Here is an 18,996-nt window from a genome sequence, read left to right as displayed (position 1 = left end):
GGAACGGGCACTTCTTGGTCTCCCGGCATTATCTTTCCTGCGATCTAAAACTGTTCCATGCTGCTCAAATTTTTGAACCACTCGGATGATTTGTTTATTGGAAGGTGCCTTTATTGATGGATGCATTTTAATCAACTTTCTTCGCACAATAGATGGAAATTTGCCATCTTTATAGTAGAGCCTAACAAGTTTAGTACTTCAGCCATCTTGGAAGCCTGAATATTAATGTCGTCATTGATGACGTCATAAGACGTTACCGTGACGTTGCATGACGCTATTCTGGTAATGAGGAAAAACTTACAGCCATTACTGTTCCTTTGAGACCAAATTTGTCAATATTTAAGCATTTGTGAGAAAGTTATTTTTAAAACATTTGTTTAGTGGACATATATTCTGGGACATCCTGTATAATAATGAGAATGTTTTCATCGAAATATGTTTTGTCAGAATGTTTAGGACTTTAACATGTCGAGTGCCATATCATCTTGTTAGTCTTAAATAGTAAAATGTGCCGCACCAGGAGAAAATCAACATAGTGGCTTTGCGACCAGCATGGATCCAGACCTGCCTGCGCATCCGCGAAATCTGGTCAGGATCCATGTTATTCGCTAACGGTTTCTCGAATTGCAATAGGAATTTTTCATGGTGCGTCTCAAATATGAATTTCATTTTGCTTTATACCATTTTGTTCATGTTGTAGTCAGTTATATTGGTATAGTACGCCCATGAAGCTATCCAGTATTGGTTGCTTATCGCCTCGGCTCTTTTGTTGTATCCGTCCACAGCGGACAAATACTCATTTACTCTTTCATCTTCAGTTTTCTGCACCGTGAAGGTCACCACATATAACAATATTACACACCCTTGTACAAACTTAAAACTTTCCATTCTAAAATATAAAAATACTTTACTAGTGAAAACAGTGTAACAACTACAGCTTTCAAACGTCACACAGTAACTGACACCCACTAGCGGAAGGCCCTATTGGGGTGTAGTAAAGGTTTAGTGGCTTACTAAACCGAGTCTGCAACATTTTCGTTTTGTCGAGCGTTGAGCGACTTTCAATATTTTCTTTTTATAGGTCTGGATCAAAGGGCTTAACTGAATTTCTGTTTTTATTCCGTTCTTGAGTTCAAACTCACAAAATATATTCCTATAGACTTTATACATTACAGAATGACAAAGGACCTATTGAGGAAAAATCCTGTTTTTTAGGGGTGGGGGATCATTAGATCAAATGTCAAGGACACAATTACCGGGAGACAAGAAATGATTCGTGAAGTATTATAGCTACGGAACTTTACATTGTGATTGAACACTAAAAGAGAAAAATCCCTTTCGACTTTGAAGTCAGCGACTCAACGGTCAAGGTCACAGGCACCTAACTGAATTTCTGGTAATTTGTTCGTTTCTGGTGTAAAATAGCTACGGCATTCAAACTTTCACAATGTCTAGCAACAACTTGAGACAGATCCCTATTGGTTTGATCACGTGTCACAGGGATCCCTTTATTTTTATATATTTTTGCTTACTTCCTGTTAACTTTCTTGGTATTGTGTCTTAGTATCACTCGCCTACATTCTGAATTCTCTCTCATTTCCCCAATTCACTGCAGAATTAAGTGTTGTTTGTAAAGCATAATTATTTACATTTGCCTGTCATACACAGCTTGAGAAGGAGCTTATGATTCCCCATTAGGTGCAGCTCTAACTTTAAAATAATGCCTTACACAGAAAACACTGCGAATGACAATAATGGATTCGATTAGACTTTAACTTCATCTCAGTATTGTTATATTTTCTGGTCCTTCGGGGATCATTGATTTCAACTCATTTAGATTTGAAGATTGAATACTGCTTAAGCCGGTGCTAGAGGGCGTCGTCAGTGTTGCTTTTTCCATTACTGCCCATGAACAGACTCAATCAAACCGAGTCTGCAATTTTCACTATTTGCCTTGTTCTCGGTGCTTCCGAGGGATCTACTTTCCAGATTTTATTTAAATAGGCTTTAAATGTATAAATATACATCGTTTGTGACAAACATGATCATCAGCATATGTACGATGTCATATTCACGTGTCGGATAAAAAACAAATTACTTAGATCTCCGACATAAGTTGTGTTCGCATGTACACCGTATGTTACTTAAAAGTTTATTAAGTGTAAGATGTGGATCTCCAAAATTATTTGTGCAAAAGTTAGTTAGTGTTTATCAACATGGTACTTTCAATATAGCGGTTTTGAAACAAAAGTCACATCATTTCTACGTTTTAAGATAATGTCATACAATTTGACACAAAATATGTTAGTATTAAGCTTTCTGATCATCATTTTGGATCAAGAATAATCTAATTGCAACGCATATATTTTTTTTCAAAAGAATGCAATAAAATTTGAAACTGCTGTGCTGGCATTCATAAAATTCACACAAGTACAGCGGTCAAAAAGACCAGTGCATTCCACAGTACAACGCTTCTAAAAACATAAAGATGCATTTTAAGGTTTAAAAGCAGTCATACTAATGCATCGCTCAAATCAGTCAGGCTAGTGTAGAAGTAGAGTTGGCACGTACATGCACAAATTTACTAAATATGTTTGTTTTCTCTCCTCCCTTTCCCCAAAAATTTTTGATATGAAAAAAAAAATTCCACCTAAAGTATCTGAAGCAAACGGACAGCTCTAAACTGGCTCCCGTCCCTATGTTTGTTCTGTCATATTTCTTAAATGTTTTCTTCCCAGCAGGTTGTTTCTGTATTAACATTTTATTGTACCTGAACGGTTTAACCATCAGAAAAAATGTGCTATTTTAAAGGCTTAAAATTTACTGATAAAATGCTTGCTGTATTTATAAAAAAAAGTAACCATGCTAGGACAACTCCTGCATTGACAGTTTTTCCATGGCCACCAAAGCTATAACCTGAAAGAAGTATACGAAACCGAGTAACATTTTACCATCGATATTTGCACTCTGTGCAGGTGATAATTGTTTGATATAGCGCCTCAGATTTTTTTTCAAGTTGTGTGATCAGTTTAAGATGTAAATTGTTGTAAATTTCCCAAGTTCCCCGCTTACATTGTTTTCAACAATAAATAGACCCTATGATTTGTTTAAGGCAGTGGGCCCGAAAGGAAAATTGGAAAATTACGAATTCTCCATTATGTTTTTGGCATTTTTCGTTGTTTGTTTTCTTACGGAAAGAAATGAGTGCGTTGAGCTATGGTTAGACCGAAGAACGAGAATGCATATGATTGTATTCCAGTGATTTTACCCATGCCGGCCCGGCAAAACCCGTCGGGCATCCCCAAGCCAGATGATTCGCAGTGTTAATGAAACTAACGATTCATGCATTGATTATATATTGGTTATGTTAAATGCGTAGAAATCAAAGACTCCGTTCCTTTCAGTGTATTTCTCGATTCAAAATAAGTAAGTTTACGGAAAACTTGCAAATGATAAAACTAAACGAGAACTTTGTTGTTATGCGTTTTTGAAAATTCCTGACGTCACTTCTGTTTACGGGCGTTAATTTCCCACGCTTTTTCTAAATACGCTACCATACGAAAGAATGCTACGAGGAAAGTATTTCTTTTTGGCTTTGTTTATACAAAACATTATAAAATGCATTATGCAAGAGAAATAATGTATTAATGGTTGTAGATGGAGTTTGGAATATCCGGCTCTTCGGTAACTGTTATTTTTGCGGTAACTCGACAGTGCCTCGTTACCGCCCAAACAAGTTATCCTCGAACCTGATATTCCGATCTGCATCTACAACCAATGACAGATTATAATACCAGTAATCACACGGAAATTGCAGAGTGGCATCGTCAAAACATAACTAATTGACCAGTAGTTTCAATGATAAGATTGAGCTAATACAGTGTTGCAAAATGCTAAAGTAGAAAATTGGATAAGACTTAAAGATTGATAACGAACAAATATAAAATAGTTGCATACAATTTGTAAGAATAAAATAATTGTTAAATATGGTTGAGGCGTTTTGAAAGTTTTTGAGTATCTAGTAAGCCAAGAATTACTCGTTTTCCGATATAATTTCTATATTTCGACTGTTTTCGATTTACTTGATATATAAGAAAAACTACCTAAGTAAGTTAAAATATTTAAGCAGAAACAGAACGATTACCTGTCATTAGGCTTCCGCGATCCTAAAAAACTCAACTTAGAATTAGTAATGTAATTAACAAGAACTATTTAACTGATTTTATAATGTAATTATTATGCAGCTGCACGAACGACGTAATGAGAAGATACGTTATACAACATTAAGCTATATTGTTTTTTCATTTTCATAACAAAACATGTTTAAATGACATTGTTGTGACAATGTTACGTAATTCATTTCAAAATTAACATGTAAAACATTTATTCTAGTTGAAATAAGTTTTTCACTTGTTTAGTTTTTTTCTGGTACATGATATTTATGTTAACAATGTTTAACATGCAAACTAGATTTGCAGGTCAGGGTTGAATTTGAACAGAATAAATATAGTCACGTTAAAAGAAAACTTCGCTATACTATTGCAACAAATTTTGTCCCAGAGTCACTCGTGTTCATGTGAATTAAACCTTAAATTTTTGAGAAGTATGCTTATAAATCATTTTGTAGTTGATGTTAATGGTAGATTTTACATTTAAATGTTTCATTTTGCTGTTAGTGCAAAATAGGTTAAATGTTGTGCTTTATAATAATTGTTTTTTTAAATATATGAAATTAGGTTGCGGCGTCAACCAACTCTGCAACTTCTCCTTGTATCGTGGATGAAGCTGATCGGCATTGAGAGTACTGTACCCCACAAAGACAAAATCTTCGTTTTTAGACAATTACGCAAATTGCAATATTGCAGTTTTGTTTTCTATAAAAGACATTTAGAAATATGAGTCGCATCTATAGAAGAAGACCAAAGAAAGACCGAACAGGAATAGCGTTCATGCAACACACCCTCCCTAAAACCCTACATCACCGTATGTATAGACAGGTAAACAATAGACATTTACATAACAAAAAAGTACATTTTGTAATACAAATATGTTAAAGAATACAGCGGAGTAATGATCGATGGAGTGTTGGTGGTTAGTGGGGGTGAGGGAAGCTAACACGTTTTTAATCACACGCAAATCCCCAATTTTTATTCTATGTTCCAAATGCACAGGACAGAATCAGCAATCAAATTATGTAAAAGCAATGACACAGGTCTAAGAAACCAGATTCAAAGAACTATCCAGTTTATATTATTCTTCCTAGAACTACCATATCCGATTTTTCTGTTTGCGTTTTTTCTTTTTCAATATTTTGCTTTGAACGAATGGAAAACTCAGATGTACGAGTGCCAGGATATTGTGGACACCCTACTAGACTCCGTTCCCTAGATTCCAATGATAAGGACAATACTAATTCTGAAAGCATATCTAGAAGTGTTTTAAATATGCACATGGTATGTTTCAATTTGACTCCTTTTGAATTTATACTCTGTTAGAGAAAATAAAAGTTTGAAGACAGGCTTCGATAAACATCAAATATATCAGTGAAAATACTGTGATTATTTGAGCTTGTAACGGTTACTAGCAGGTCAATTGATTTTTATAAACGTTTATACATCATTTTACTCAAGTTTCTATATATGGTTGTCTTACTTTGTGACGTGTGACTCTGGCTGTATTTGCAGTGCTCAGTACTTCCAAAGAATTTACTCATGTACAGTTGAAACCCGGTATCTTGAACTCAATTTCAAGTCCTGTCCCAAAGACACGTGTATATCTTTTTAATTCAAATTTAGGTAATCTCGAATTAACATGCTTAATCCATTGGAATTTGAGAAACCAAAAATTTCAACTGTGTTTTATTTGAGGGAATATATTCAGTAGTGTTACTAACGGTTATATAACTGGCTCTTCGAGGCAGATATTTTCGGCTCAGTTGTTACTTTCAAAAAACTAAACTAATGAATTTTGTAAACCTACTTTAATATCCATCTAGCGGAAAAGTATTGGTGACTATTTGACTGAGTAGCAAATAAAATGCGACAAAAAGCATATTGATCGATTAACAACAATGGCATAATTTTGTCAGAATTGACAACATATTGGCTGAACACCTGTGCAGTGAATGCAGATTAAACAGTAGCTGTATGATGATGTAAACACCCAACTTTATGGATCTGACCAAGGTAATATTTACCGAAGTCGATATACCAAGGTAAAAATTATTATCACCTTGCTCAGGTTTATAGACTTGGTTATTTACCGATATTATCATAAAATAGGTGTTTTATTTCATGACAGTGTAAATACTATCTCGAAACAATGTTTGCACTCAGTATACAATATTATCGAAATTTCTAACACGACCAGCGAATAACCTACATACATGTAGAGTGAAATCTATCTCGGGTTATTCTGCAATAAAGCACTCACGTGCAATGACGTCATCCGACCCAGGTGCGTAGCACGGTCGTAAAAAGTAGTTACCATTTTTTTCTAACACTGTTGATGCTAGTATATCGTGTTAGAATCGAAGTAATAAGTTCCCAAGTGTGATTTATCGTAGAATAACCTGAGATTTTCGTTCTTATGCGACACAATATATCACTCAGGCCTACGGCCTTCGTGATATATTCTTACGCATAAAGAACTCAAAACTAGGGTTATTCTACGATAAACCACGTTTGGGAACTTATTATTTCTTTAGTAACGATGCTGCTGATTGGATTAAGCCTTTATAGAAACTACATTTGGTCGGCTGATGTTTGACAGATCTATATTTCTATAGCGTGAGTCTGTTTTGAAGAATAATTAATAGTTCCAGAATATCACTTTCTGCGGCGATATCACTTTCTATGGATCAGAATTAAGTGGAATTTACAAGTTACTATTGTTGTTCTTTACCTCCGGTAGCTCTAATATTTTACAAAAGAATCTTGCATAAAACCCTTTTGTTTGTTGCCGGTGTTCGTGAACGTTTCCAATATGCTCTATCCGAACCATGTTTAGTTGTAGAGGGACGTCCGAGGCTTTGTCCGGGGAATCGTTTAATCTGCCTTTTCAATAAAAAGGTCATTTTGAACTTACCGGTATTCTAACTTGCTGTCAATGCTTTATTCTCTTGATAACCACCTCCATTGCCTAAGACTGAAGCTTGTGTGTTTTGAAATGAAATATGCGTATCTTATATGATGCTGGTTATCTTTCACACTATTTGTAAAAGATCTTCATGTATAATGAAAATTAAATATAATATTAAATTTTGGTGGACATCTTGGATTTAAAAAAAGAAAATAGTCATGAGCTTAAATTTTTTGTGCTATAATTCTCTACTACGATAACCATGAAAACTTTCGCTTTCTTAAAAAAATTGACATTTTTATGAGTCGATTCCAGAAATTCACAGTTCCAATTATATTTTAAAACTTTTTAGCCCCCAAAATGTATTTTGCACCATGACACTTCTCTATACCCTTAGTTTGTTGTTACATACATATTGTATTATCCTTGATGATATCTAAACCATCACCTTGATTTGTATAGGTTTCTTTTCCAGCAGCTTTGGCGTCATGACATAATAACTACGACGTACGAACTTGATTTTATGGCATAATAACACACAGTTTCTGTCTCTTTTGTTCGCAGGAAAATAAATCGGGCCATGTAAGAATTATTCTCTTGAATCGCGAAAACTTACATAAATGAAAATATACATATTACTGTTTTATGACGTCACATCGAGTACATATACTAAAATTGCTTTTCTTAATGGCATAGCTCCCTTAACATTAGATATCTTTATCAATACAGTTCTATTTTAAAATATTCAGTAATTCGATACATTTATCGTTAGATGGTCTAATATGACAATATGTTTTCATACATCGTTTATACGGAGATCCCAAAGCTAAGATATGAACATCAAAAATGTACAAAGTTGAAAATCATTATATCTGTTCACGTTATACAGTATTTCCTGTGTATCATCCAGTGAATATTGTTAGGCCGTCCAACTGATCTAAACACGATTAGTAACCTGAAACTTGTACATGTATATTTTGTTCGCACAGACCCAGAAGTTACATAATCGATTCCGATGCGCGTAGTTTATGTAAGTATTAATCGATAGCCCAACCTGTTCTTGATCAATCTATATCGGTGATTCGCTTGGAATATTGTTATTTAGAAAGATATGCGAGAAATACATCGCTTATATCGGTCTTTCTCTCCGCGACATTTGTTTACTTCCAGTTGCTCCGGTGTCACCGTAGGTTTTATGTCACGTCATTTTCGATTTGGTAGTAGCTATCTCCACGTATGTCACGTACCGTTCACGTATGCGGAGCTGTGCTAAAACTATAAGAGACCCGTTTTTCGGGTCTTCATTTGTCAATCGTTCCTCCACTCTGAAGACATTAACCCCTATGTTGAATGCATCGACTCCACAATTCTTAATTAACCCTGACATAAGCATACGATATATAAACTACTGGAGATATGTAGAACTAATGAATACTTTGTAAACTACTGAATATTTTACCTTAGAACTGCTAGAACTTTATATCTGAATAAAAGATGTGTGACTGATCACTGATTTTGCCTCTTTGCTAGAAATATAGGTACATTGTCATCACTCTTTGTCCGAACCCAACTCAACAACTGTTCGCGGTCCAATATATAGGGATTCAAAATCGACATGAAATCATTCTTATATCACAGAGCATAATGTTTATACTCACTGTTTACCATACGGTGATCCAGTGTAGCAGCCCTATCTTGCTTATAAAATCTGCCACTGAACATCCGAAAACATAATTGATGTCAACAAAGTGATCGTTATTTTAAGCTTTCAAAAAAATTGGAAAAAAACCATAGTAATCAATGACATTTTGACATATAGAACCAAGGTTGTACAAGCTCTAACACAGTCATCTTATAGACAAAATTTCTCACTTTACACCAATATTTGATGTCTCTAATATGGCGAGATACATATAACGAGTGCACAGTAAGTTTTTTTATTTTAGTTTATACTCCTTTATTTTGCATCGATTGCGATAAATATTACCCTCTAGGCCACTTACATGCAAAACCAGTACTGGTGACAAATTAGAAGGCATTGTAATGATCAGAGTTTCAAACATATTCGTTCTAATTCCTTACACTTTGTATAGCCCAATCTTTCACATTCACAGAGCCAAAAAGCACAGAATTACTGACATATATAATGTCGTCAGTTTCAAGTCAGATTTCTTATAGGTTAAACACAGAATATGTAAGGCTTTCGGTGTTTTATCTACCAACAGAATCTGTGAGAAGTTCCCAAGGAAGCAAAGAGTGCAACCAAATCAGATAGATAAATAAAAGTCTAGGGTAGATTTCTTGGAAGCACAGGACAACACAAACACAGCCAGAGAACCATGCATCGCAAAATGGGCCGGCATCAAAACTGTAAACTGAAACTGTAATAGAAAGATATAGCAGATTGGTTGTTTCAAAATCTTACAACAAGTACATTAAAATTATAATAATATAATGGCGATATGAAACTGATTACGTATCCAAGCAAGCTTATAGCAGACACAATTTGACTTTGTCTTTTCCTTAAAGGTAAAAATGAAATGAGCCGCGCCATGAGAAAACCAACAAAGTCTGGTCAGGATCCATGCTGTTCGCTAACAGTTTCTCTAATTCCAGGCTAGGCTTTGATAGCGAACAGCATGGATCCTGACCAGACTGCGCGGATGCACAAGCTGGTCTGGATCCATGTTGGTCGCAAACCCACTATGTTGGTTTTCACCTGGCACGGCTCAAATGTGCAACACCCATCATAAACCTTATCACCGGTTTGAGCGGAATTCTATTACAGTAAAAATGAATATCATGTACCGGAAGATATAACAAAACTGAGTTTAATTAAGAAATAATAAGTTCCCAAACGTGGTTTGTCGTAGAATAACCCGAGTTTTGAGTTCTTATGCGTAAGAATATATCACGAAGGCCGTAGGCCTGAGTGATATATTATTTTGCATAAGAACGAAAAAATTGGGTTATTCTGTGATAAATCTCACTTGGGAACTTGTTATTTCGATTCTAACACAGTGTTAGAAAAAATGGTAACTACTTTTTACGACCGTGCTACGCACCTGGATTGAATGACGTCATTGCACGCGAATGGTTTATTGCAGAATAACCCGAGATTGATTTTGCTCTACATGTATGTAGGTTATTTGCTTGTCGTGTTAGAATACAAAATAACCGACATACAGAAAACAGTATCACAGTTAAAATCATTCACACTATCGAGGTTATGACCATCGCAGGTATGTTCAATATAAACGGTTATGTTTGAACATGTCTACACATTTATAGGAAATAATTCTTCAGACGGGAAGTAAACTCATTTTTCCAAATAATTGTAAGAATTATATCGATTTTAATTATGAGAGCATATGAAATTTCATTTTTTTGGGAAGTGAAATTAGGCACACGTTTTAATGCTATCACATTTATTCATTTCCGTCAAGAAATATTTTTCTTCGGGAATCTATTTAGTTATTTACTGCTTTTCGTCATATTCTTAGCTTCTATTGAACTAACCAAAAACTGCATTTGTCACTGGTAATGAAAGATAGTACGTGTTAATGTTCCACATAATTCATGACTAACGCAGAGCTAGGATATAACAACAATATTAGTAGTGTGACAATATAATGTCTTTCGTTTTAGTGGCTATGAAAACGTGGCGATTTAAAACATTTATTATAATAAAACTTTTACTAGCGCTCAGTATTCCTGTCTTGGGTTACTATCTAGCAGATAATCTTAGCAGACTGAAGTTCGTCACGATGGACAGTTGGAGCTGCAAACTGCTGCTGAATAGATATCAACATGTAAATGTTCGTGACAGCTTGTTGAGAAAAGTAGTAAATTTATGTTCCAGAGAAGGTACTAGCTGTATTGACAATCGATTTAAGATTAATTATTTGAAACGAAATTTGTGGACTTTTAACTGTACTCAAACATGGGAATATTTGAGGGCCCCGAGACCACTTGTAGCTCTAGCCAGCTACCAAGGGTCAGGGAATACTTGGACGAGAGAACTTATAGAAACAGCCACAGGTAAATAAGAAGTTTCAGAATACTTTGTTTTCATTTTGTGTTACTTTGATATCTTACCAATACAGCAACACTTATAAAATCTTAAACATTTATAAGGTGTAATTGTATTAGTTTGTGTCATGTAATCTAAAGTTTCAATATTTTGTTATTATAAATGGTTAGTTTTACATGTACCTGTGTGGAATCGAAACATAAATGCCATATGTTATTGATGAATCATGAATATCGGATATTTATAAAGTTTAACATGTGCATCAATCAAACACATTTTCATTGGAAAGCAATAATCCATTAAAATTTATCTCGTCCGAAAAAACAATATATGTCAAAAGATATTGTTGTATCAAACCTGTGAATAGAGTAGCTGTGATTTCTTTAAAAATGTTTTCCCTATTATTTCAACCGTTTGCAGATGCTACGTTGTTTCTTAAAATGATTCAAGCGGCCAGGTTGAATTTGTCAATGCATGTGGTTTTTAATAAAGACGTTTACATACACATTTGTTGAAACAGAAGAAAGAAAACATACTTAATATGCAATATCTCATTTTCAGGATTACACAGTGGAAGTGTCTACAAAGACTGGAATTTCGTTGGTTCAAAGTTGTGCCCAGCGCGTGGAAAGGTTTTTATAATAAAAACGCATTCTAGAAGTAATGCAACCGGCCACCCGGACTGTCTTAAGATGGGCGTGTTGCAGTTAAACTACTCAAAGGCAATTTATATTCTCCGTAATCCTTACCATACGCTGCTTGCTGAGTTTAATCGAAAGAATGCACAGAAACCACCTCACAAGACATTTTTCAACAGGGGAGAAGGTGTTGCTCCTTCAAGGGTGTTCAAAAATGGAAGTATGTTATGTTTAAAATGTTAAAACAAAAGTAAATTAAATACATTTTACCTGTAAATACAGTATATACAAAAACCCTAGATCATTATTTTAGTACAAACTTAATTATACAATGTAAATAAACCCGAAAAGAAGTTAATTTTGCATTTTCTATACTTCTTTTGCAATAGTTATTTCAAAAGCTAAAAATTGTCATATAGCATCTACTACTGATATGTAACAAAGAAAAGGTCCATGAAAATCCTTGACAATTGATAGCACAACTAATATATATAAAATATTATATGTAAATAAATTATGATTATTTTTAACATTGCATATTTTCACACAGTGTACCGTCCATTCTAATACAGTACAACCTCTCCAGAGCGGCCCTCTCTTAAGCAAAAACCTCTCTATAACAACATCATCAAAATTTCCCTATTAAAGCTGAAATATACTATCAAATTTACCACGCCAGAACAACAACCTCTACATAACACCCAAAGGGTGTTGCTCTACAGATGTTGCACTGTATTGGAAATGTGGAAACATCGTTTAGATGAGGTTGCTAGGTACCTGTCTATATATACATGTTTTTGTATGCCTCTTTATTTCAGAGTGGAACAAGTATTTAAAGTATCGCGCCAATACCTGGGGACATAAGGCTGCCTTCTGGCTAGCGAAATTTGACAGACCAGTACACGTGCTTGTATATGAAAGACTGAAGGAAAATACAGTATCAGAAGTTTATAATTTGATGAAATTCCTTAACATCAGTGTGACTTTCAATTCTTTATATTGTCTTTCAAGCAACACGACTGGAAATTATCACAGAGTTAAACCAAAGTGGATGACAATAGAAAAACTGTATAGTAAAAAAATGCGTAAAATGGTCAATACAGTAATAAAAGACGTCAACGCGAAAGTAGGTTTGAGAAGGAATGTAACGGATGTATTAAATTCCTATCTTTTAAAGGATGACTAAAGTATTCTAACTGCTATGACGTTTTATACATTTAATTGTGACATGTGTTTCATTGGTACATCATAGGAGCCATTTTCATAAAAGTATGTGTTTAATCATTTTACCCTGATATCTTTCGAAATAAATTGCAAGATGTGACAAAGTTTTCAATAACGAACAATAATAAATAGTGAAATAGTTTTACTTTCAGTTTTATTCGTTATACAAAAACGGGTATCGTATTTAATAAGAAATGTAAGCTTTATTTTAGGTCGCATATATAATCAACATACAACACGAGCTATGTAACTCTTGAGCGATAAACTAGGTATCCTTTACTCACCTGCATTTATTTTACCAGCTGGTACAAACCTTAAAGCGAGGGAGCTACTAATACAATTTTCACGTCGTTTTTATGCCGCTGTCTTGGATCGAACCCTAGACCCCGCTTCTCCGCACTCAAAAGCGGACATTCTACCGAGGATTTATTGAGGGGCTATTTATTGAATATAAATTTCTGTTTATCATTTACTGTGCTAGAGGCAAGTTATACTGCCCATGCGACCAGTGCAAGCCAGCTATTCTCTGAGTACATTTTTAGTGGACACCACTTTGGATTAGAAATTAAGCAGGGTAATGGTTTGTGTTAATTGACGAAAGACGGAAAACTGCAAATGAATTATTTCTTTTTATCACTCTAGGAGACAGAAATTCGTTTCTTCACAAGCACATTACATTTCTTGCAAAACATTTTAATTACCTCCATTTGTACACTTTGGATACAGGGATGTTTTCGTCTGATACCGAATAACTTAAAAAAGAAATGGCCAAAACAGCATTGAATATGGTCATGTTGTATTAGCCGAACAAGAGTTACGTTAGGCAAAGCAATTCTAAATAGAAAGACTAGCCACATGCTGGTTTTGATAAAATTAAGTCTCTGGTAATCATGCGCAGATGCTGGTTTTTAATGCGCATGTACGGTACATCAGAGGTGAGCGACAAATACAGCAATGCTATAAAGGAGTACTTTCATTTTCATTTTTGCAATGTACGATATTTTCAAATGAAGAATAGATATAATGTCAGAAGAAAAAGAAAGTTTAAAAAACGAGATGAATGAGTTGAAAAAAAAATATATTGGGTATAAAACTCTATTACAAATTCGTTTAGTTATGAGAAATGAAGAGTGTTGTTTAGCTTTTCTTTTTTTATTACATGTTTGTCATGTTTCAAATCCACACCATTTGGCTTTATGCTGAGTTGTCACATCAATGCTATTTCATTTTCTAGTTTTATTCTATTTTTAAGATAAATTGTAAGTTTTAAAAACTGGGGGTCTGTTTTCATTCTGTATTTACTTGAAATATATAAGATTTTGTAAGACGTTGTATGAAAGTTATTATATATTTTCGTTTCACTTTTTCGTTAGAAATTATGCGGAAAAATACTAAGAATGAAGCAAGACCTAACAAAGCTACAGGTACTACACATCCAAAGCCAAAGAGAAACCGGGACAACATTGCTCTCGGAGATTTCTTTAAAAAGTTATTCTGAAATACAAAGTACACAATATCTTGTAATAACAGAAGCTAATAAGCTAAAATAATGCGATAAAATTAGAATTTTGCTGCATGAAAATAAAAGCTGCCAAAAAAGCGGTATTCTTATCAAAAAACGTTGCCGGAAACGATTGGTTTAACAAGCATAACTTGCAACTAGAATGACAGTACTGGCAATACGTTCGATAAAATTATTGTTGTGATCTGGCTAGCCAAGAAAATTAATTTGAGAATACTGAAGATTAAATACCATGACTGCCTTAATGATTAAAATGCATCCACAGCGTACCACGACCAAATCAGAATGGACCTTGTCCCTGCTAAATACCTGCTACTTTTTCGATCTTGAACCTCAGGCCATCGTTATAAAGGGAAGATTCTATTGGCCAAGATGGACACCTTTGCTGCAGACAACATTAGAAACTGTGACCGCTGCACGCGACGGAAGTCTCTAGCTACCACTGCTGAGCTGACACCTATTCAGTCAATGGCACCTATGGACAGTCTTCATAACTCATTTTTTTCTTTAGAACGGTCCAAAGGAGGTTTTTGATAACATCATGGATTTGACTGACCGTTTCAGTAGATATACACGTGCATGCCCTATCCGCAATCAGACAACAAAGGCTACTGGTTGGATTCTGTTTGACAACATCGTTTTCTGGGCAGAATACATAGCAACCTGTGACAATACTTTGAGTAAGCACTTACCAAAGAAATTTGCGGATTTGCTGGCGAGCACATCATATCATCATGTGGGCAGAGGAATGACCAATAAGGTTAACCAGACATTGCTTAAAATGCTTGGTACGTTAAAGGAGCATCCAAAGTCGGGTTGGAAGGCTCATGTTCTCGGTCTAGTACATGCCTACAACGCGACTCGGTACGAAAGTGTCGAATTTTCCCCTTACCTTGTTTGGCAGGTATCATAGACTTAACATTTATTCTTATCTACACTTTGTCTTCAGGCATGCTCTCGGTGTATGTTGTTGAACTTCGCGATCGTCTCCGTTAGGCCAACGCAAAGGCCCACAGACATATAGTTCTTTCCTTTACACAGGAGAACGTGTGCTTATCTGCAACCTTTCTATCTGCAGAAAACAGAAACTTGCTGATAAACTGGAACACACTTCCTGTATTGGACTTGGTCAGATATGTACGAGATGAAAGTCTGCAAAGTCAAGCAGGAAGTGGTAAGATTTAAGAAGTCACTGACTTCTACAGATGGTCTGGATAGAGAACATCAGTCCAAGATGAATTAGATAAATACGGGTGAAGAAAACATTGATAGCGGAATTTGCACACATTTGCATGTCTTTTAATATATGATAATTTTCATTATCTAAGATATTTGCATATTTTGCAGATTTATTTGTCTAGACAGACTTGGACTAACATAAATGATACAAATAATTTCCACTTCTTTTATTTCAAAAAACTGGAATAAAGTTCAGGCCCAAACACGTCGACAAAACGTTTTGATAAGATACGACGATATGAGTAAACATTGCTAGAACATATACGTAGAAGGACAATTAAAGGTTAGAAACGGTATGAGTTAAGGTTTACGAGTATATCATCAAAACATAGAGGATATTTGTTTGTTTTGAGTGAATATGGAATATATCTCACTGAGAAGTGAGAAAATTTCAAATATTTTCTCATTTCGAGGTGAGATATATTCTATATTCACGAAAAACAAACAAATTTTCTTTTTATTTTATGCTCAATTACGTTGAGATGTGCATTTTGCGAACTATTTTAATCTCAGCGCGGGAAACAGACGCGCGTAAACAGACATGACGTCAGACGTGCTGTGACGTTATAAAGACGCATGCAACATAAAGTTCCATTTTGTTTTATTTTTTGCTGCATAACGGTAAGTAAAATAATTTGAATCGAGAAATATACTATAAAGAACAAAGTGCGGCTACAATTTTCATCCTGTTTTAAGCAAATAATTTAAAATTCATACACAATGTAATGAGGGGGCGGAGCTATATCTCTCACAGTGTGAAAATATAGATTTCATATTTTCACAGTGTGAGTGATGAAATATGAATATAATTAACTGATAGAATACAGTATTTCATTAGTTAGCATAAAATAAACAGAAATATTTGATGAACGAACAACATCTTTACCAACAATCTACCTGACCGTTACATGTTCTGCAGTACTGTTCCGTACGATTGATAAACTATTCTCAAAAAGTTATCCCGCTTTGGAAATGGATATCATTTATAAAGAAATGAAAATAAACAATTGATGAAAACTACGTTGAACCTAGTTATGTGAAATTCAGCACTGGGACATTACTGCAATTGAATCGAAACTAATATATGTAACTATTCTTCGAACAAGGTGAGTTTTAAAGCCGAAAGTGTGTCTCCTTTATGCATTCGTTTTCCGGAATTGAATGTGAATATAAGTAAACTGACAGTTGTTGTGTAGAGTCATATGTATACATGTTGTTAAGCTGTTTAATTTTCATGTGAAACAACCCTTTCCTTCTATGATTTGGTGTTGTCGATTGTTTTCCCCTCAAACTGTAAGGCTTTAGCGTTAACGACTGCTACAACAATTACAGATAAGAAACAATACATCGAGTAAGTGACTATTACAACAGTTACTGATAAGAACCGGTGCACGACTACTACAACAGCAAAGTGTAAGAAACGATATGAGTCAACGACTGTTACAACAGGTACATATAAAAATTTTAGTAAACGAAATTTGATAAATATTAGAGCTATATTGCCGAAATCGTCTTACAGGTTGAATTTTTCTTACTGTACAGACATCTAACTCTGACTGTTTGTAGAGCAAATACTTACTATTTTAAATGTTACATGTAAAGTTCTTATATTCGTAGGAAAACAAGCGAAATATGTTTGCTGAATAAGCACCAAACACAATAGAATTTATTGTTAAAATGAACACATTTGAGCCGCGCCATGAGAAAACCAACATAGTGCATTTGCGACCAGCATGGATCCGCGTCCGCATCCGCACAATCTGGTCAGGATCCATGCTGTTCGCTAACGGTTTCTCTAATTGCAATAGGCTTTGAAAGCGAACAGCATGGATCCTGACCAGACTGCGCGGATGCGCAGGCTGGTCTGGATCCATGCTGGCCGCAAAGCCACTATGTTGGTTTTCTCATAGCGCGGCTCATTTGTTTATTTATGTTATGTCTTCTCAGTGGTTTTCATCACATTTATCCATTTACTTGCGAAACACGTAATTTTTCCATATTATCATATGTTTGGCGTCACTGGAGTGACAGAAAGCCATTACATTAATGTAGTATGACATCAATAAAGCTTTGACAGTGATGTCGTTTTAAGTACAGGAGACGTTTGTCGAAATGACTTAGTGTAAAATTGTTGAAGAAAGATGAAATTTGATGTTTCAGCAGAAAAAGATAACATGTGTTAAAAGAATATTTTTTTGTGTCTTTCCACATTAAGCTTATTAAACTCGTTGAACAAAATTGATAAAATGCTAATCAGAGCCTCCAATTTTACTACTGTATTCTTTCGTTTAATACATTCAAATGAACATACACTCATATAATATCCCCTATTAATGTTGGACAATTAACTGTAAAAGATACAACAAAAATCTATGTAAAATCGAGGAACCATATAGAATAGCCAAAACAATTCATAGAGCGACGACTGTAAGTATAACCAAATAGCAAAAACAATTTCACAGAGCGGCGGATGTATATATAACAAATAGCCAAAACAATTCCACACAGGGGCGGGTGTATGTAAAACAAATAGCCAAAAACAATGCCACACAGCGGCGGATGTATCAATAACAACAATTGCAGAGAGCGGCTGATTTAAGTATAAAAATATCCAATCCAATTCAACAGAGCGGCGGATGTAAGTTTATTAAATCACCAAAACAGTTGCACAGCGCGGCGGATGCAAGTATAACAAAAGGCCAAAATAAATGCACATAGCGGCGGATGTAAGTATAAAAGACCAAACAATTGTACAGGGCGGATGTAAGTGTTACAAATAGCCAAACAATTCCACAGAACAGCGGATGTAAGTATAACAAATAGCCAAAACAATTGCACAGAGCGGCGGATGTAAGTACAGAAATAGCTAAACCAATTGTACAGAGCGGCGGATTGAAGTATAACAAATAGTCGAAACTATTGCACAGAACGGCGGATGTAAATATAACAAATGGCCAAACAAATTCCACAGAGCTGAGGATTTAAGTACCAAATAGCCAAGACATTTGCACAGTGCGCCGGATGCAAGTATAACAAATAGCCAAAGAACTGTACAGAGTGGCATATTTAGTATGACAGAAAGCGAAAACAATTGCACAGTGCGCCGGATGCAAGTATAACAAATAGCCAAAAAAAAAAACGGCACAGACCAGCAGATTTAAGTATGACAAATAGCGAAAACGATTGCACAGTGTATAACAAATAACCAAAACAGTTGCACAGAGCGGCAGATGTAAGTATAACAAATAGCCAAAATAACT

The 18,996-nt window shown here is 35.0% G+C and overlaps 2 protein-coding genes across 2 annotated transcripts in view; one reads left to right on the top strand and one right to left on the bottom strand.

Moving 5' to 3' along the window:
* The window catches only part of LOC123560734 (uncharacterized), a 136,345-nt gene extending 132,083 nt beyond the window's left edge, over positions 1-4,262 (bottom strand). Inside the window, exons 1-2 of the mRNA XM_053516911.1 lie at positions 4,145-4,262; positions 682-889 (exon numbers count right to left, since the gene is read on the bottom strand). Of these exons, the coding sequence (XP_053372886.1) occupies positions 682-888 (207 nt within the window). The 5' untranslated portion in view covers position 889; positions 4,145-4,262. The remainder of the gene's footprint in view (positions 1-681; positions 890-4,144) is intronic.
* A 6,055-nt stretch (positions 4,263-10,317) lies between these two features.
* LOC123560306 (WSC domain-containing protein 1-like) lies at positions 10,318-13,116 on the top strand. The gene is made up of 3 exons (XM_045352521.2): positions 10,318-11,121; positions 11,675-11,971; positions 12,570-13,116. Exons 1-3 carry the CDS (start codon positions 10,713-10,715, stop codon positions 12,935-12,937), a joined length of 1,074 nt encoding a protein of 357 aa, XP_045208456.2. The 5' UTR covers positions 10,318-10,712; the 3' UTR covers positions 12,938-13,116.
* The last annotated feature ends 5,880 nt before the right edge of the window (positions 13,117-18,996 follow it).

The sequence above is a fragment of the Mercenaria mercenaria genome, chromosome 10, assembly GCF_021730395.1.
Source record: "Mercenaria mercenaria strain notata chromosome 10, MADL_Memer_1, whole genome shotgun sequence".
Taxonomy (NCBI): Eukaryota; Metazoa; Mollusca; class Bivalvia; order Venerida; family Veneridae; genus Mercenaria; species Mercenaria mercenaria.
Note: the sequence above shows the minus strand (reverse complement) of the source record. Positions and strands in the feature narration are given on the sequence as shown.